Raw genomic sequence first — 20613 nt, 5'->3', positions numbered from 1 at the left:
AACTTAGCATCACTTTTGTAATAAAATTGAGCTTTTTAAATTTGTTTAGCTTAATTTCACTAAAAATGTTTTGGCAGAACTTCACCAAAAATATTTGTACAAAAAAAGAATCTCAACATTCTAAAAAACATTTATGTCAAAATGAATTTTGGAGAATCCTAAACAAATGGACCATGAAATGGAGTCCAAGTGCAAGCTGAATAACTCACATGGTTACTTTATAATATGCATCTTCTTATGCTACTACTCTGTTAGGATAATTTCATGGATAAATTTTCAGTAAAACTACAAAATCATAACTTGTCTCCAAATTTTTCAACCCATTTCTTGTAAATCAATAATGGCAACATGATTGTTTAAAGTTGTATACTTTATAGGGTAGAATTTTGCCAAATTAAAAACTAGACAATGTCAAAGTGCAGATACACTGAAACAAGCATATCAAGCCATTAAATAACTAAATATCCTGAAATTCAATACTACTAGTCCACTACTACTACCAGATAAATTAAAAGATTTGAAACACATGAGAAAAAGAACTCTGTATAGAAGAATTTGACAAGCCACTTATATGATTACTGCACCTTGACTTGAAATATAACAGTTGGCAACCTTGGTACCTATATAAACTATACCGCGGATAAATCATCAAGCAGCATAATCACACAGAGGATGCTGGTCAGAATCAACAACCATCCATTTGGATATCAGAACCATGTGGATTGTTAGGTGGATTTGCAGTAAATGTGCTTCCAGTTGCACTATTCTGCACTGGACCAGCTCCGAATGTAAATGTGGTTGGAGCGAAGTCTAGGGGTGGTCGGGCGAAAATTGAATTAGTTCCAACACCGCCGAAGGCAGGAAGCGGAGGTGAATCATTGATCTTTGGGAAGCCAAAGCTAATTGAACTTGCAGGTGGAAAACCGGGCAGCATTGAGCTTCCACCATTGTTTGATCCAAAGATCTTGTGCTCTAACTCCTGCAGTTGCTGGTATACACCTACATTATTAAGAAAGGAGGGACACATGTCAGAAAGATGGTAAGTACCATGATGGAAAATAAAGAAATGAAAAGGTGCAAGTATTCACTGTAATAATTGCACCCGATATTAGAAAAACGCACATGAGTTTTACCACTTGAGATGGGAGCAAATTTGGAAATAGAAAATATACCTTCAGTTAATTCAACAGACGGTCTCCGTTCTTTTACCCACTGATAACACTGTGCAAGTCTCCATCCTTTGGACTTCATCAAGTATGCAATCACAATAGCTGGAGACCTACCATATGTGATGCAGATGAAATTAATACACACACATGCAAATACGAATATTGGTGCAGAGTATTAATGTCATGCACATTGCAGCAATATCATACCGATTCTTTCCTGACATGCAATGAACCAGCACACGAGCCTTGTCCTTCTCACATTGCTCTGTAGAATAAGCACAGTATTGATTTCATTATAAGGGTAAATAGAAGAAACACAGGGAAATAATCACCAATATCAACTATAAATGGATCTTAAATTGACGACTTCAGAATGTGCACGTGCTGCCTGAATGAGTATAAACTGAAAATACGTGATAAATCAAAATAAATAAAAGAAACAAAGCATGAAGGTACTAACTGATATTCCAATAGTATGTATAATTATCATGTTTCATAGGTATTTATAAAAATTGTAAACTAATTACAAGTTGAAAGAGGCACATTACTAAATAAAATGGTCAAGACATGAAATTTAAATAGACAAGACAGAACATACCTAAAAACCGAATTCCTTCATCAAATGGCAAAGTTTTGTCATCTGGGAGGCAGTGATAGGTAAATGAGTTCTTGTAGAGATTTTGACAAGAAGGAACAGTCTGCACTCAGAGACAATATAAGATAGTAAACTTTCAACAAATTTGTATAAGAAGATTTCAAACCTTAATAAATTCACACAACTGAGTAGTTAAAAATCTCATTTATCATCATATTAATTATTATATTGTACTCATATCTATGTTGTCAATCCCGGATAGTGGTGCGTAGCGGATGACCCCAGAAACTATAGTAGGATGGTTACTACTCATCATTAGTAATCAACAGTCAGCATCAATCTAAGGCATAACTAACTAGTTACTAGTTGATCAAGGAAGGTGATGCCAAAAAAGGTGGTGGGCTGTTAAGTATGCACCAAACAGACAAGGAAATAAGAAAGTTTAAATAAAGAAAAATGAAGCGAAAAGGGAATGGTCGGCTACAAAGCACGCAGCAAGACAGCAAAAAAATTAAAAAAAAGAAGGGAATTAGAAAACAGAGCAGAGTATAGAGGGTTGCTGCAAACACATGGCTGAAGGAGCACTCATGGGGAATTGGGGACCATGGAGCAAAAAACTGAGGGTGAGGGGGTAAGGGATTAATTGGCCGAAGATGGGTTCGTAGCCCTAAATAAGTTACAAGTGAAAAACTAAAAAAAAGTTTGAAATTATTAAAATGTTCTACAACAATGTGAAACAGCTAAAACAGAGAATAATATGGGGATTTCTCCCTTGCATAACATAGCATCTTCGAAGGACACAATAGCAGCCATGATTCACTTGCTATTGACTACAGTAAAGCGATTTGCACAAGGCTTCTCTGGAGTGAGCTTGTCTATAAAGTGAGTAAGTGAGGGTCTACTAACCTTTAAATTATTTAGTGGGTTAAGATCACAATTTGCTTTAAATTAAATTAAAAGTGGGTATACCTTGTTATCTTTACAGATAAGTTTAATTTAGATGACCTTTTTTACTTGCAAAGTGCAAAGCACATTATATATATAAAAACATATTGCATATGCTTTAACTTCTTCTCCACTACTCTTCGCCACTTCCGCATATCTCTATTTAAAACTAGTTCATCTCCACTAATCAATCATCAATGTAGAATTATAAACGGTAATTAAGTTTATGTGTTAAGCTTCATGGATTTCGCCAATAAAACAAAAGGCCTTAACCAGCCAATCAATGCAACCAATTTAAAATTTCAAAATTATCTACCAACCGCGAAATGTTTAACTGAGCATCATAAACATGCAATGGCTGCTTAGAAATTACAAGGATGGTTAGAAAACCTGCAAGTGAAACCACACTACCTAAAATTCCTCAATAATAAAGGATTTACTCCTTTATTACTTATTACTTATATCTCACACCACACACAATATTTCAAACACACAAAACAACATAATCCAGATTATCACTAGAGAAATTTCTAGATTTTCCTGAAGCAGAAGAAATAGATTAATTATTTCTATATCATTGAATGTTCACCATTCCAGCACCTATAAACATTAAAACATGCATCATCATCATCATCATCCAAAGCTGAAAGCACATATGGAACAAACTCACTCATCAAAATTTAATATCAGATTTAAAAAATCAATGAAGACCCTATCTATCGCCCTTACATTTAGGATGCGAGTGATTCCCTGAGTCTTGAGAAGCTCGGAGCGTGAAGCATTGTCGTAGCTTCCGAGGTAAAGAAACTCCGGCAAGATCACCGACGGGAAGGCGCTAACTTGCACCGAAGTTTTCTCTCCGACCGTTAACCGGTGGCCGCAAATTGAACACACTTCACCTTCCTCGTACTTGTGATAGTGGCCACACACCGCACAAGGGTTTTCCCTTTCTCTTTTCCTCATGATCACTGATCCGATCAAAATACAACACAATAAGGTGGATTAATAAATATTTGATCTTTTCCAAAGTGGTGAGAGACCCACGAACGAAAACCGATTCAAAATCCAAAATAGACGAAAACCCAGATCGAGAAAATAGGAATAAAGATGGATTAACAAGGAAAGATTGAAGCTTTGGCAAAGTGGAGAGAAGGGGTATAGAGTGGAGAGAAGAAAAGAGAGAGAGAAATGAAAAATGAAAAATGAAAGAAAGAAATAGAGACAACAAAATATATATTTATATATAAGGAAGTTTCCTTAAGTAGTTGATAATAATAATGTTGTATTCTAAGTGGGATTGATTGATTGATAAAATCTGAATGTGAAGATTGTAATTGAAGAGAGAAGATGGATATAGAGGGATGAAATTATAGGCATATTGGGGACATGGAGATTCTTAAAGGGACACGTGATGTGATATAGCGAAGTTGAATAATCTAGGTTTCATATTATCCTAGATCTGGTGTAGCAACGTGCCTAACACCTCATGTTTCTTTTGGTATAAAACCTCATTTGTCATTATGTGGACAAACTCAAATCAACAACCTCAACAAGACTATTACATATTTACATGTGTGAATTTTCAATCACTAGGACAATCCTACACCAAGTCACTAGGACAATCCAGTATGAATCCCTACTGCATAGATTATTATTAACTTCATAACCATCTGTCAGGATAATCTAAGTGCACCCGGTTACATTTGGTAATCAATCAACTACGAAAAGATGTATAAATTAATAATATATGAACTTTATATATTGTCATTATATCATTTATATTCACTATTAATTATCATTAATTTTTAAATAAAAGTAATGCAAATAAATTATGGATAATACACTATATATAAATTTTTACCACTGCAAGTACATAGTTATTATACTCATCAACTATACCCCATAGATGGCCAATATTTTCACCAAAAGAATAGTAGTAAAAACTATTTTGGAGTCAAACAACAAGCCGATGATTCGTTTACTACAAAAGTAAGTTTTTTAAACTTAATTCTTATTATAGTTATATCAATACTATGGACATTTAATGATTTATATATATTCACTAGTTAAAACCATTGGATTTCCCTAAAATTGATGGTTAGGATGAGAAAAACTTACTCTCGAAATAAGTGCATCCTTCATCTTGGTGTATAATAATAAATTAGTATAAAGTGTAATCCGTAATAATGTTAAGGGAAATATGTCCCTCTCACAATGAACCAATGGTTTATAGCATATACAAACATTATGAACCAGATTTAAGTTACTTGGACGTGGTTTTTTATCTGCACACACTAATATATTGATAATAGTAAGGATTGAATTGACTTGGAACACTTAAGAGTACTGTAATTTTAATGCACCTTGAAGAATATCATGAGGGTGACAAAAAGAGGCACTAAAGTTTCTTAACACATAACTTACAAAATACATATATGTTTAGGTGATACAAGAGGATATGCCCCTTCAAGAGCAAGGTCAAGACAATTCACAAATCTTAGAGTTTTGCATCTATTTAGTTGGACCCCTTTTTTGGTATGTTATATATATATATACATTATTTTTTAAAAATTAGTCTCTAACGTTGGTATTAAGAAGTAATGATCAAAGATTAACCTCAAATTTCCTATGATCATTAAGCCATTATTATGATTGAGAGCCAAATCTATTTATGCTTCAAAATCAAATCTTTCAAACAAATGCATAGATTAATTGATAAATATTGTTCTAACTTAAATAGAAATCTCGAAGTACATTAGTAGGGAGAGTTTTGCCACCCATAATATCTTATCCAGTTCGAATAAGATTGTCTTTGTTGGTGGAAGGTACATTGATTTAGACAAAAGAAAAAATCTAATCTTTCACTTCATCATAACAATTTAATGATTAGTGTTTGCTTCTATGGTAATCTCAACATTTTATTCTCTGCCTCATGCACATAGAGATGCACCCCTCTCATTATGAACCATTGTTCTAAAGCATATAGAAACACATTGAAATAGATTTAGGTTAGGCCACATAGCATGTCTAAGGGTAACATCTGATGTCTCATAGTTTGTGCTACTCCATGTGCCATGGACTTATGATTGATCAGAAAAAAAATATTTAAGTTAAAATTTGATTATTAAATATTTTTCTGACCAATCACAAGCCCATGACACATGGAGTGACACAAACTATGGGGCAGCAGATGTGCTCCTCATGTCTAGGGTTGCACCAATTGTAAAATACATTAGGGTAGTGACTACTCAACTATGGTGCTGAATTCAAGTAAATAGTAGATTATAGAGAGAAAAAACCCACAAAGAAATATAGGTCTCTAACTTAAATTACAAGAAACTATGAAACAATGATATATGACACATTTTTCTAGGTACTCACTAATACATTGATAATAGTAAAGATTGAATTCACTTTGAACACTTAAGAGTGCAATGATTTGAAACCTTCTGTGAGAGGAACCACCTTTGCAGATAGTCTGGACTGCAATTTTGATGCAGCTTGACGAATATCCTGAGAATGATAAAAAAGAACATATTACTATTTCATTCAGTGACTTATTAAAGAGGCTCTGAAGTTTCTTAACATTCATAAAAATTATAAAATGCATATTTATTTGGTACAAGAGGATATGGGCCTAGTCGTAGAGCCGATCTTCCAATTGAAAATCGGGTTGCGACAACTCTCTAGATTATGCCCAATTTGGATAATATGGTGCCCTTCAAGAGGAAGGTCAAGATAATACACAATTCTTGCAGTTTTGCATCTTATTGTACAAATGCAGGTATGAGCACTTTGGGGATGCAAAAGCTCATAGTACAACTTAAAAGGATAAATACAACATTACCTCTATATTATATCTTGATGAAAAATGAGTCAGCAAAATCACTTTGTTGCGAATCCACTTCGCATTTTCCATGATCTACATAGTTAATACAAGTTTGCTTAGGATCAGAAATCTCCTCAATAGACTATGCACTAAACTCATCATTTTAAGAACCAGTGAATCACGGCGTGTGAATTTGTAAGAGCATATAGAGGTTCTAGGTTCTTATATTGCATATGGCATGAGAAGAAGTCATAAATACAGTAAGTTACATGGCTAGTCAGCTATTTACTTGGTAAAACTATTCTGAAAAAACTGTATTTAGCCTCCTAATTCTGTTGCATGTTGATAATAAATATGATAATAACATGGCTATAAATCAAAGAAGCCATAAAAGAACAAAAGAAGTCAAATTACCTCATATATATGTGTATGACCATGTTGCCGAGCATGCTCTATGCTGGTTGAATCATCAAGGAAAGTTGCCTGTTAAAGAAGTCTCAACAATCAAATCAATCAAAGACAAAAAGAAAGGGTGTAGCATATATGAAAAGGGTTAACAAAAAATTCCCCTAAAGTAGCTCGGGTTGTTAATTGATGTGCTTAAAGAACAAACTCCAAAATCTAATGAGTGGAAAAGTTAAATTAGAAATTCATTTAGTTTAAGGAATGAACTATGTTTGAGCCATTTTATTCTACAACTTCTTACGTGGTTATTTATTTTAGGACATCTTCCAACATTAGACTTCTGAACCACCACTAGGAATACCTGTTTTAAGGATTTACTCGGTGATAAAGTAATTTTACTCATTTCACTAAAGGAGTGGGTTGTACCTCGGTTATAAGAACTTTTGCTCTCAACGCATCAGCATTAAGTGGGTCAAGATAAAAATCCGAAGTTGTATCACCAGTGAAGGCCACCTCAGGAGATAATATGGTGTCTGTAATCTAGAAAGGAGAGCTCATTACAAGTAAAGATCAAAGAAGATTTAAATCAGAATTAAGTTGCAGACAATGCAAACCTCTTCGCCTCTCTTCTTTAATTTCTCAATTTGTTTCCCATTGAGGTGAGTGTACTGTTTCTTCAGCTTTTTCCTGATTGAGTAGATTACATAACCCTGCATAACACTACCAGGTTAAAATTGTTCTTATTCTGAGAGACTTAAAAAGCATTCTTGCACGGTGTCAATCATTAGCAATACATATTCTCACAATCCAGATAGGTTTCTTTTCGATAACCCATCTAGAAATCCAAGTCTCCCTCAAAGGTTAATTTTTTTTCTGGATTGATGTTCTTAATAAGATTAACACTAAAGACATGCTCTTTAAGTGTGGAACTCTTACTGCTTTGCATCGAGATATGTGCATATAATGTGTGGTTAAAAATTAGAAACTGAGCCTCATCTTTTTTTGCATTGCCCGGTGGTTAATGCTCAAGGTTTTGGCTTGTAAAGAAGCTAATATTTTGTAGCAATGCTCTGTTTTTGCAGAAATTTGGTATATATGGCCAGAAACAAATAGTCGTAGATAGTTTAATGACTCATTTTCAGCCCAAGACTTAGTTTATATGGCTACTCTTTTGGCATCCCTTTGCTGCTTTGCCTATAGGTTTTTCAGAGTTGTTTACTTGTTAGACATGCAAAGGGATCAACATGCTTTTTTGTTATGTTTTTCTTATCTCTTCCCTTCTAATAGTATTTTTTTTTTCTTATTAGTTTTTATATAAATCCAGATTATCACTGTGGGGGGAAATTAGGTACTATGAACTCGCTTATACTCATTATTATTTTTCCTTCATTCATAATTAAAATGTTATAACTATCAGAATATACAATATCAAAGAGATGGACATAATACAGAAAAATCACACAAAATACACAAGTTAAAATATAAAAAATTATGCTACTTCACCCGACAAAACAAATGATAGCATTTTATAAGAAGATTCTAGAGTAAAAATAGATAGAATACAAATTCTGTAAGCCAAAACCTGTTAATTTTTTTGGCAAGTTCTTCATTCAAAAGCTTTTGTACAAGAAGCGAGGTAAGTTAAAATACCAGTAACCATTATATTCCAGCCTTCAGTTAAAAAACAAGGACTACAGAACGATGGGTTGAAGGATACCTGGCTGGGTATAACATGTTGAGTTTTGAATGGTCGAACAACAAGGTTATTTCGCATCTCATATGTCTCCCCTGAAATCAAATTTCACCAATCAATTCCTCAAAGATATTACAGAAGAAAGACAAATGACACATACCAACATCCAAAGCAACCAATTCAAGATTCAAATCAACGTGTCCCATTTTCCTGTAAATATCAATCAGCTGCTCAACATCCTCTTTGATGCAAGGAGGCACAAATACAGTGGGAGGCTTTAAATTGTATAAACCACGACTCGCTATATACATTGGCAGCCCTCCCTAAATCATTTGAAATCGTCGTGAGTTTAAGCTAAACACAATCTGAGCATCCAATTACAAGACATAGAAAGGATCTAAAAAATAAAAATAAAAATAAAAACAAAGTAGTGACCAATTGGGTGCATAAGTGATTCAACTCATATTCGTATCACTTTTTCTTTTATCACATTTTACCCCTTATTTTTCTTCATATCTCTCTTCCATTCTCATTCTCATCACATCTCCCTATCCCTTATAAGGGTGTAACACTAACATCTTTCAAATTGAATTTTTGAGAATCTGAAAAATGTATCTTTTCAAAAAAAAAAAATCTGAATTTCATGCATCAGCATTATTTTTTGCAGCTTCTAGTTTTCCTTTTGTTTTTATAAAACCTCAGCCAAACAAATGCTCAAACTGCAAATGTGAAAAAGTGTTTTTTTTTAATCAAAATAAACACAGTCTTCTTTTTCCTTTCAACTAACATAACCCAAAATCAAAGCATAAAAGAAAAGCTCTATTGTAGAAAGCATGCTTACAATGTGGTCAAGATGAGCATGAGTTATAAAAACGAAATTTTGATGAATAGCTCTTGTTGGGCACCTTCCAATATCAAAAGCACACTTGAATTCAGGTATAATGATACAAGTTTCTTGGCCACCAATAGAGACACCTTCAACTGTAATACCTGCCAAGTCCACACCTTTACGGTGAACCTGTTGTCTAGCTTGTCGATACTGTTCTTCATGATCAATGGCTTTGCTTATTTCTGATAAATAGCGTGATGACCCTTTAAGGGCATTCACATATAGGTGATTTTTTTGAAGGGGAAATTGATGGGTCTGTGGCTTATCAGAGAGAAAGGGTTGGTGAAATGGGAATGTTTGAGGGACCTTGAAGGTTGAATTGGTCAATGAAATTTGCATACTTGTTACCCGGGAGAGAGAGAGAGAGAGAGGGTTTAAGAAAGGTTTGTTTGTGTGAAACAGTGAAGAGATATTTAGGACAGAACTAGTTGATGGTGGCGGATAAGGTTATGAGTCTTTTTTTTCTTTTCAAAAAATCATTGCTATAGTACCAAGTATGAACTAAAGGTTTTGACTTTTTGACAAAAAATATATTTTCCTAATTATGAAGAAGAAAAATTCACCTTGGTTTTGATAATATAAAAAGGTTATGAATAACTTAGTACTATTTTACCATATTAATATAAAATGTAATCAACTTTTATTTATAAGATTGGATTGTAACTATTTTTTTTCAACTTTGTATTATTTATTTAATATATTTAAAATGTAAAAAAAGATAGCTAATTATGCTTAAAATATTGATGCCTGAAGAGTCTTGCTCATAAACTAGCAAGGATTGAAAGTAAATGAGTATGATATCAAAGGGTAACTAGATCAAACAATAATGTGAAGCAAAAAGGAGCCAGTTTGATAATATCACTAGCACAACTTCTCGTTGGACAAAGATCACATATCCTAAATGGTGTCTCACTTCTTGCCCAAGTCAATTAGAGTACTATTTTTTATTACTTTTATTCACATGTCAATATATAATTGGCTTGAAATAAGGAATGAGACACTATTGGATACGGTGGTACCTTCTAGTAAAGGATGAAAGACAATTCTAGCTATTTTAACTGAAGGTTGACTGCATGAGTTTCCTTATATGCTATTGCAGGTTACTACTTACTACTTTATTTGCATGACAGCTTGAAATAGAACATTGATAATATTATAAGGAGAGATGAGACTTTATTTCTAAATTCTAATACACACAGTTAATATTTACAAAAATATAAGCTTGTTTTAATAAGACTATCACATAAACCTGTGGAAAAAAAATACTTATATATAAGTTCGTCCAAACATGCATTTATATAAATAAAACAAGCTCTAAACTCTTCCAAATATCATTAATATGTGCAAGCTAGACCCAATGAAAGAGAGTATTAGCTTCTCACTAAAACAAACAACTCCACATATCTTCATATTCTTATCATCAACTTGGAATTTGGGTCAAACACAGCATAAACATACTAAAGAGAAATTGTATACAGAGAATCCAACTTTTTATGTAGAGCTTATATTACATCTCAACACTACACTCATAAGTAGATTTTATTTAGCAGATTAATGTAAATGTCACTCATTAGAAGGTTTGATGGTGCTAAGTTTCATTTCTGTCTTGCTGCTTCCTACTTGTTTATGCTTAATATCCTTACCAGCCATGCTTGAACCATCTTTCTTGCTAACCTGCATCAGCATAAAAATTCTATTTAGAAGATGAAAGTGATGGACACATACAACTACAAGCAATGCATGCATGTATACTATAAATACTTAAGTAGCTCTCATGAGATTTTGAATTTGTTATCGAACCACGAGCAAGAATTATGAATTTATTATGCTTGACATGACTTGTGAACAAATGAAGAGATTTTGACCTTTGGCTGCTCTTCAAGGAATTGATAACTTGGCACTGTTTTCCTCCTTGATACAGTTCTCCTAGCTTTAAAGTTTGTCTTTGCTTTTGTTGGTTTGAAGCTAACTTTTTCTTCTATTGAACTTACTGAATAGTTATCATAATGAAGGGGAACTTCATTTGAACCGCAGCTCTCTTTTTCTTCCCTAGCAGCATCTAAAAATCTCGTCTTCGTAGCGAATTTGTGATTACTGTTAAAAGGATCATACTGCTTCATAGAATGGCTTTCAATAGATGAAGTGTCTGGAAGGCGAGTTGCCATCCACCTTTCAAGCCAGCTCCAACTCATATTTGGTTCCATGCTATTATATTTTGTCGATTTTCTCTTTGAACAAATCCGAAGCTGCAGCAACCAGAGTTAGTATTTTAATTTCAGGTATTCTCTTCACTGTATCTATAATGAATAGTTTTTAATGTTTACCTGTTGTGAGAAAGCATAAGCTAGTGCTCTTTCCCTCCTGGTTGTTGCTTCCATTCTGTTCTGCATCCTCATTTTCGCGACATTGCTACTCACGGTACTGTCATCCCAGTCCTGAAAATGCCGATGTTATTATGCAGCTTAAGAGAATTTGCATTGAGGCTAAATTGTAGCCAATTTGATGGAAGTATGAGCTCCAATAATCCAGCTTAAGAGAAGTTTTATTGTCTTCTGTTATACCTTTTGCTTAATTACTTGAGTTCTGGTCCTCTGTTGGTAAATACTCTTTTTTTCTCCTTCGACCGAGAAAACTTCATTAGAATTCCCTGTTTGGACTTCAATTGATGTGTTCAAGGAATTTCTGTCTGGACTATTTGTTACTAAATTGAGATCCTCCTTATCAGTTTTCAATCCGATTTCTTCATTGTGGCGCCTTAACTGAAATGTGCAGCATAAAGTGATGTTAAAGAGCTAGAAATATTCCTTATGCAAATGTTAAACATACTATGCATCATTGATATGAATATTAAATATGCTCTTATATTCTATAGTTCTAGCCATTGACATTTTGTTCATTTAAAAAATTAAAAACGGCTGAGGGATGAAAATTGGGTTAAATAAAGGAGTTAGATGAAATTCACATTGTTGCATAAATTCTCATTTTCTTCCATTCTCCCTTATTCAATGTTGCAGTTTTCATTCATTCCATGCACCCTGAACTCATCACAAGCAACCTTAAAAGGTAAACACATGAACACATGCTCCAATATTTCCTTTACTTTCATACAAATTTAGTTAGAAGAAGCTATATCTTTCGATGTATTATATGCAAATGGGTGTAATTAAAGTTTGGTGAGCTAACCAAGTAGGCTCTATATGCTGACTGAATAACAATAGCTGATTCTTCTTCATTCAATAATTTGGAGTTTGAGTGTGGTCTATTCTCCACGGTTTCTTCACTTTTAGCCTCTTCTTTATCAGTCAAGTCCTCTTGCATGTCCGGCGTTACCGTGAATTCGGAGCTCTTAAATGAAGCCGAATCTTCCTCTGCAAGGACTGAATTAAATTCATCACCACACAAGTATGTTCTAACAGATACCCATCTTTTATTTTCGCGTTTCACCTGTTAGCATAGCCACATAGGTTAACAATTCAAAGCTGGTTTATTTGTGTACTCTACGGTGTAAGTGCTATTAATGAGACCAGTATAGGAACTAGAAAAAGTTAACTAACATAACTGTTTTATGCTTAACTAGACCAGTAAGAGAGAAACTATAGAATAATAAAACTTGATAGACTCACTTTGCTTTCATGAGACCCAGCAGAACAATTTCTGAAGACACTTCTCACCAATCCCCCAGTGAAACCCATATCAGCTTAACCAATTTCAGAAGAGATAACTTTTCACAAATTCTTAATGAGATTGAACTCAACTATATATATTAATATGTCAATGCAAAGATGGTAGAGGATGCTACAATATTAGAGAATTTGGATAAAGTATAAAAGGCTAGTGACATTCTTAGTTTCTTACATGTTGCATTCACAACAATGCCATTAAATAAAATTGTGTTTAAAGCATGCAAGAAACTACTAACTAGATATCTAATGAGAAATCACATGCAAGCTAGAGATAAGTTTGATACTGATCTGTCTGCAGGAGATTGCAGAGCTGTAACTGGTACCTTTGAATCAAGAAAATAATAGAAGCTGGAAAGTTAAAGATAAAAGAGGGTTGATTTGAGTGCATGTTTTACATTGCTTTTGTATATACTTTTGGGCTTTAGCACATGGCTTGTACAGAATAGGATTTCATAAAGTTTGCTTGTTACTTGGGATATGTCTATTCCTTTCTGGTTACTGCTTCTTCTGTCCTTAGGGGGTGGCTTTTCTTTACATTGCTTTAGGAAGGTATAGAAATTTTCCAAGGATTTTTGGCTATCAAATTGAAATGCTTTTGCAGGTGTGAGTATTTCTTTAGTTTGGATGGACTCATATAAGTGGAAAAAAGGTACAAAATGTGAAATGTTCATAATTCACAAGTTTCACCTATGCTGCACTTTTGTGAGTAATTTGATGGAAAGTTATGAAGTATGAGTGTAGGACCACACTTTATGCCCTGGACTGATCTGGCTAGTCAGAATGGAAAACCTGTGAGTCTCAGGTTTAGGTTGGTTCATATAATTGATCAGAATTTCTAGAACTTGTGAAATGTAACATTAACCACAAACTCTCTTATTTATGTAGTATTACAATGTTTATTGAATTATAACTAGTTGGTTAATTTTATGCTTATCTATGGACTATTTATAACAATTTGTAATCAAATGAAACTACAACCATGGTTGTAACAACTGTAATTTAAAAAATTACAGTATTCTTAGACCGAATTCTGAGCATGGTTATCTTAGAGGCAGAGCACGTGTCAGAACAAGATTGTTATCTAGATTTAAAACTAAATCCAATCTCCAATGATTTAAATTTGTTAACAAAGTTTAGTTGTAGTGGATCTTCAAATTTACCGGATAGGGTAGTTGTTATGTTTATAAAAGTATTTATAGATGTTCTATAAATTATTTACCAATGGTATGTGATACCATAATTCAAACTCAGATCATTACACAACATGAGTGAATCAAAACTTATCATTTAATTCTAATCATCCTACATAATATCTCTACACTCCCACTACTGTAAACTCAGATCACTGTTTTATTTTTCAATTCACCCTTGTTAACTGTATATGTTGGCTACTAAATTTGTTTAAACATTGGGTTAGAGATAGCCAGAAATAGTTACATAAATCAATTGTAAAGGGTTATTAGAATATCAATGTTTATCAGATCAAAGCAGTGCAATCTATATAACTCTTTTCGCTGCTTTTCCTACTTCTTCTTCAATCTTAACACGTAATCTCTCATTTTGTATATCAACGCCCAAACCGTCCGGCTACGAGTTTGATTCTATAATATTAAAAAATAATTATTTAAATTTTAATATGATTAATCTATTAAGTACACTATATATCATATTGATATTAATGTGTAATCTTTTTAACTAATTTATTATATCTCATTCAACTAATTTGATATATCTACTAATGTGTTGTGATTAAGCTAATATCTGATAACAAATATTTATATCATTTTTAATTTAACTAATTTATTAACTCTTTTATTCACATTGTATACTTACTTTCTAACATAATATAGTTTATATCTTTACTAAACTTTTGGACACTATCAAGAATAATATCATATAGCTTTAGTATCATTGTAATATATGATTATCCATTATTATTTTATGTAGAAAGATCATTTTTATGAACTACTAGTATTCACTACCATGCATGTTGAATTTGGTTAAGTGGAGTTTTCTATACATGCTAAATAATTATATATATTTTCTTTCAGTTTTGTTGTTAAAATTATGGTTATTTATTATATTTTTTTATAAAAATTAAATTTAATTAAATATATAATTAAGAAAGGAAAGTGTAATCTAAATGATTTAATGTTTCTTCTAATTTAATTTAACATATCATTTTGTTCCTTTTAAGATTGACCAAATATATCATGCTTTACTTTATAATATTATTATAATTTATAAATATTTATTTTGGAAACATTACTTATTTTTTATTCAAAAATCATAACACTAATACTTATTATATATTTTTATTATAAGTTCATAATATTAGTATAATTGTAACAATAATATATATTTTATCAAAGCCTTATAAATTTTCACCCTATAGGGAAATGGATTGACCTCACCCCATATTGATAGGTCTAATTTTGGAAAAAAAAATCTATAAAACTTCTTCAATGATAAGGAGAAGATTTAAAAATAAGATAAAAGATGTATATAAGTAAGAGTTTTTTGTATTGTCATTATATTGTTTATCATTTATTTTCAATTATCATTGACTTTTTAAAAAAAATAATTCAAACGAAAGATAGATAAAACATACATATTTATATTGTTAGTACACATATATTACACTCTAATAATAAACACTCACCTAATGAAATAAGATGTAAAAATACAAAAGATTTAATATGTATACATGATAATGTAAATGTTTTTACACCGTAAATTATCTATCATTCATATATTAATTATTATTCACTTTTAAACAAAAATAGCACAAATCAATAGTAATAATATATTAATAATATAAAAAACTAAACTAATATGCAAATATATTATGATAGCATGTAACGAAGGTGATGGGGCCAAACCAAAAGCGAAGAAGGTAGAAGTCCCAGTTGACGTGTCATCATACGATTGGACAACTAGACGTGTATTCTCCTACTCTCATTTTCTTTTATTCTTTCCTTTTTCATTTTATTTGCCATTTTTATTTAAACACACAGAAAAAATCAAAACAGAGTTCTTCTTCAAAAAATCTATATCTCAATTCTCAGATCCAAACGCACGAGAAAAAGAGAGAGAATGGACGCCATTGATTCAGTGTTCGATCCTCTCAGAGAATTCGCCAAGGACAGCGTTAGGCTCGTCAAGCGTTGCCACAAACCTGATCGCAAAGGTGAACCAAACCCTAATCCGATTAGATCTTGCATTTTTTTGTTTTATTTAATTTGTTTCGAATTTGTGTGGTGTGGATCTTAATTTTGTGGTTGCGTTTTGGTTTTTAGAATTCTCTAAGGTCGCTGTTCGCACTGCGATTGGTTTCGTTGTTATGGGATTCGTGGGATTCTTCGTCAAGCTCATCTTCATCCCAATCAACAACATCATCGTTGGATCTGGTTAGGTATAAAGTTTAATCCTTTCATTTAATTCGTATTTATTTTTTCAATTTTAATCGTTTTATATTCTCCTTTTCGGATATTGCACGTGATCTCAATGTTTTTCTCTGTCCAAATTGGAGACTGTGATTATAATCTGGATTTGCCTGTGCTATTTTTTTTGCAATTGTTTTCATTTGAATGGCTTATCTGTTTGAGTTGCTCTGTTTTTTTTTCTGTTGTAGTTTGACAATTTGATGTGATAAAAGATCTAAATCCAAAATTGAATGTTTTTAGTGTACCATTTAACATTATGGTTTTAGCACAATCCACAAACACACCGAGATTATAATCACAGCCATATTTTCCCGCAGTCTGCAATTCTGGTAAAGGCATTGCAAGTTTGCAACCATGGCCACAATTTAAAACCACATAATGAAACAGTAGTGTAGATTCCCCTTATCAACTAGTATTTTGCCAATATCAATGGATTTTATGGTTATTACCTTTCAATTTTGGCTCATATTCTTGAAGTTTACTCCCGGTCATAATTGGTTGGTTACCTTCTCTTCTCTGACTCGTATGTTCTATGTTGCTTTTGCCCTTATTGAATGGTAGTTTGCCATGGGTTAATTGTTTGGACTGTGTAATTTCTACCTATCTCTGTAATGAGACTATTTACCATTGCAACTTATGTCAAGGACTTTTGTCATTTTGTGTTGGAATTTAACATTCTTTAAAACTTTTAAATAGACAGTTCAGTACTTCAGTTTTTATTATCAGTTTAATGCTTATTCTCTTTGTTTTGTCATTGGCAATGCTGTCTGTTTTGTTGAGGAAACTAATATTTCAATGTTATTGAATATTGAGTTCAGATTTGAACTGATTGAATGTTGATTTTGTCATTGAACACTAAGAGGCATCATATGGCATAAAGGATGGAAAAAAAAGTGTCTTGACCCAAGTGTGTGAAATGAATAAGTAACTAAATAACTCTTGTTGTCTCTGCAGGGTGAGTGGAACCACAACCTCCCAAGAAATTCAAGTTGTGAAGCAAAATGAGGCGGAAAGAGTTCCCTCATCAGTAGATCAATGAATGCACTTTATCTTTTTTAGTTATGCGTTATTTCATTTTTGGTTTTCCTTTCTTTCTTAACATCAGGGTATTAAAGTTTTTTTTCTAAAATGTAAAATTTTATGCCACCATGTGTTAGACCTTGACAGTTTATTATGATATATAGAAAATGGTGGAAAAATAGTTGAGTAATTGTAGTTTTGCTTCGAGATTATGTTTTGCTGTGTTGTAATTCTAGTTTTAAATCCATGGTCCAATGCCGTTGATTCTCTGTTGGATTGAATCTGAACTTCAAGTTTCAACAATGTGGTACTCGCATACCGCAACTTCATTTACTGTCTAATTAATAATCAACCATGTTAAGTTTCACAAGTGTATTTCATGACACTTTGGAATCTTTCATTTTCTTTTTTCCTTCCAAAATTTAAATAGTAAAAAGACTCTTAACAGTTAACATTTTATTTTTATTTTTTTGTTGGATGTCACTAAACAAAAGTAAATAATTTTTTGTCATATTTCTATATAAATTACAAAGGTTCAGGTAAAAATGAACTAAGATTGAAAAACTGAACCAGCAAAAACTAGGTTTTTAGTATCTGCTCTGTTGCCTATGAATCAAATATTTGAACAGCCTGAGCTCCATTGTCAGGTTGGTATTGAAGGTATCTTGCCATAGAGGTCATAAATTTCTGTAGTAATGAGTGGTGAACCTGGGGAATGGGGTCTAATCACAGTTGAATAAAAACAATGAGTTTATAAAGGAAATAATCACAGCTCAACAAAAGACAGACTTTTAATTAGTAAAAGGGTCAAGCATTAGTGAAGCTATCACAATTCACAAGAGAGATGGAAACTAACATCTTGAGAATGAAACTATTGCTATGCGAACAACAATTTTTGTTTACCTTGGATTCAGAGAAAGCCAATCTCTTTAATTTTTGAAAAGTGTTTTGATGAGAGCCCCAACAAAACCGACGACTGCAGCTTTATTATCCACCTGCTAGTACGAATGATATTTTCTCATATGAGTAAAGAATCAAACTCTTAATTTTTTGGTCATTTTGGAGATCGAATAAGTTCTTATACCACTAGACTAATATCTTATTGATATAGTCTATAAGATAATAGCACACAAGATAAGAGCATTATGCATTAAATTGGACATAAGATAACAATAAAGAAACAACTCATAAATTGGCAAAATAAGTTGTTGTTTAATACATTCACTCAGGTAACACATGACAGAAAAATTTATTGTCAAATGGCACTCGACCAAACTTAGAGGCCATTATTGCAAATACAAAGTTGAAAAGTTAAAGTGACATAGGATAGTCATAACTCTTCCCTCAAAATTGTCAGTGCTTTGCAAACATATGGAAAATGATCAAATATGTTAGATGTCTCTCATTACTATGTCTTAAAAGAATTTTATGACTATTTTATGGCTCTCTTTAAGGGCATTTTATGTCACTTTTATGGCATTGTTTCCAAGCATCTAATGTTTCATATCCAAGATACCAAGACTTTGCTTGCCTATAAAAGGACACATATAGAGAGCTTCAAAATCATCTTCACAACACACAACATCTCTTTCATTTACACATATATTGTGAGTGCATTCTTGGTGAGAATTCTTATTCCATTTTAGAGAGTATTTGTCAGAAAAAATATTGTCATTTGTCCTTATCATTATAAGAGGATTTCTTGTACTCTTCTTTTCTTTTTTACATAGTGGAATTTTACTCTTGATATCCTCTCACACTGAGGGGTTTTTCCACGTTAAATCTTGTGTGTTATTTTCTTTATCCTTTACTTGCTTCTCTTTTGTTCTCAATTGATTCAATCCTGTGCTTCCGCATTGTGCTCTAACCTTAACAAGTGGAATCAGAGCTCTTACTAAATTGAGAATTTCAAAATGTCTGCAAAATTTGACATTGAGAAGTTTGATGGCAAAATTAGCTTTTCTATTTGGCGAGTCCAAATGAGGGCCGTTCTTATCCAGAGCGGATTAAAGAAAGCTTTAGATGGGAAGTCAAAGAAACCAGTTTCCATGACCGATGATCAATGGGACGAGTTGGATGAAAAGGCGCTTTCAACAATTCAACTTTGTTTGTCGAAGGAGGTTCTTCGTGAGGTTGCCAATGAAGAAATTGCTGCGGCTTTGTGGCTGAAGTTATAAACTTTATACATGACCAAGAGCCTCACAAACAAGCTTCGTCTCAAAGAACGGTTATACACCATTCGTATGGTTGAAGGTACTCCTATTCAAACTCATCTTGATGAGTTTAATTCTATTATTATGGATATGCAAAATATTGATATTAATATTGAAGATGAAGACAAAGCTGTTTTGTTGGTTGTCTCTTTACCTTCTACCTATAAGCACTTCAAAGAAATCATGTTGTATGGAAATAATGATACCTTATCCTTTGAAGATGTTAAATCTAATTTATTGTCCAAAGAAAAATTTGATCTTGAAGTTAATTCTGTGGACAAGGGTGAGGGCTTAAGTGTTCGAGGTAGAACTCAAGAAAAAGGGAGTACCAATTATAAAAAGTTCAGATCCAAATCCAGAGGTCGCAAATCCAACAAAACTTGTCGCTATTGCAAGAAACCGGGGCATGACATTCCTGATTGTTTTATCTTAAAGAAAAAACAAGAAAAACAAGATAAGGGAAAATTTCAACAATCCTCTGAAGCTGCTAATATTGAAGCCAATTCTGACGGTGATATTCTTTTATCTGTTGTCTCTTATAATAATAGGAGTAAAACAGAATGGATTCTTGATTCTGGATGTACTTTTCATATGTGTCCTTATAAGGACTTATTCACCACTTTTGAACATGTTGACAGTGGTGTTGTTTTGATGGGCAATGATACCCAATGCAAAGTTGCAGGAATAGGTACTATTCAGATCAAGGCTCATGACGGTGTTGTCAGA

At 32.7% G+C, this 20613-nt stretch overlaps 3 protein-coding genes across 5 annotated transcripts; all 3 read right to left on the bottom strand.

The window, feature by feature from the left end:
- On the bottom strand, positions 303-4182 carry LOC109357496 (protein-tyrosine-phosphatase IBR5-like). Of its 2 annotated transcripts, XM_019601486.1 has the most exons (6): positions 3430-4182; positions 1768-1867; positions 1377-1434; positions 1173-1279; positions 691-999; positions 303-653 (listed from the first exon to the last, which is right to left on the bottom strand). In XM_019601486.1, the coding sequence occupies exons 1-6, from the start codon at positions 3670-3672 to the stop codon at positions 649-651; spliced, it is 822 nt and encodes a 273-aa protein (XP_019457031.1). In that variant the 5' UTR covers positions 3673-4182; the 3' UTR covers positions 303-648. The 2 variants fall into 2 exon arrangements, with proteins under 2 accessions (XP_019457031.1, XP_019457032.1); XM_019601487.1 differs by having other exon boundaries at positions 303-999; positions 3439-4175.
- Positions 6001-9995, bottom strand: LOC109357511 (ribonuclease Z, chloroplastic-like). Its single transcript, XM_019601515.1, has 8 exons — positions 9478-9995; positions 8797-8959; positions 8661-8731; positions 7558-7653; positions 7370-7483; positions 6953-7021; positions 6557-6631; positions 6001-6222 (listed from the first exon to the last, which is right to left on the bottom strand). The coding sequence occupies exons 1-8, from the start codon at positions 9862-9864 to the stop codon at positions 6133-6135; spliced, it is 1065 nt and encodes a 354-aa protein (XP_019457060.1). The 5' UTR covers positions 9865-9995; the 3' UTR covers positions 6001-6132.
- Positions 11000-13500, bottom strand: LOC109355877 (protein IQ-DOMAIN 1-like). Of its 2 annotated transcripts, none has more exons than XM_019599137.1 (6): positions 13149-13500; positions 12709-12969; positions 12087-12284; positions 11850-11960; positions 11391-11771; positions 11000-11199 (listed from the first exon to the last, which is right to left on the bottom strand). In XM_019599137.1, exons 1-6 carry the CDS (start codon positions 13215-13217, stop codon positions 11089-11091), a joined length of 1131 nt encoding a protein of 376 aa, XP_019454682.1. In that variant the 5' UTR covers positions 13218-13500; the 3' UTR covers positions 11000-11088. The 2 variants fall into 2 exon arrangements, with proteins under 2 accessions (XP_019454682.1, XP_019454683.1); XM_019599138.1 differs by having other exon boundaries at positions 11089-11199; positions 11326-11771.

The sequence above is a fragment of the Lupinus angustifolius genome, chromosome LG09, assembly GCF_001865875.1.
Source record: "Lupinus angustifolius cultivar Tanjil chromosome LG09, LupAngTanjil_v1.0, whole genome shotgun sequence".
Classification (NCBI taxonomy): Eukaryota; Viridiplantae; Streptophyta; class Magnoliopsida; order Fabales; family Fabaceae; genus Lupinus; species Lupinus angustifolius.
The sequence above is the reverse complement of the archived record's forward strand: the minus strand, read 5'-3'. Positions and strand labels throughout refer to the sequence as shown.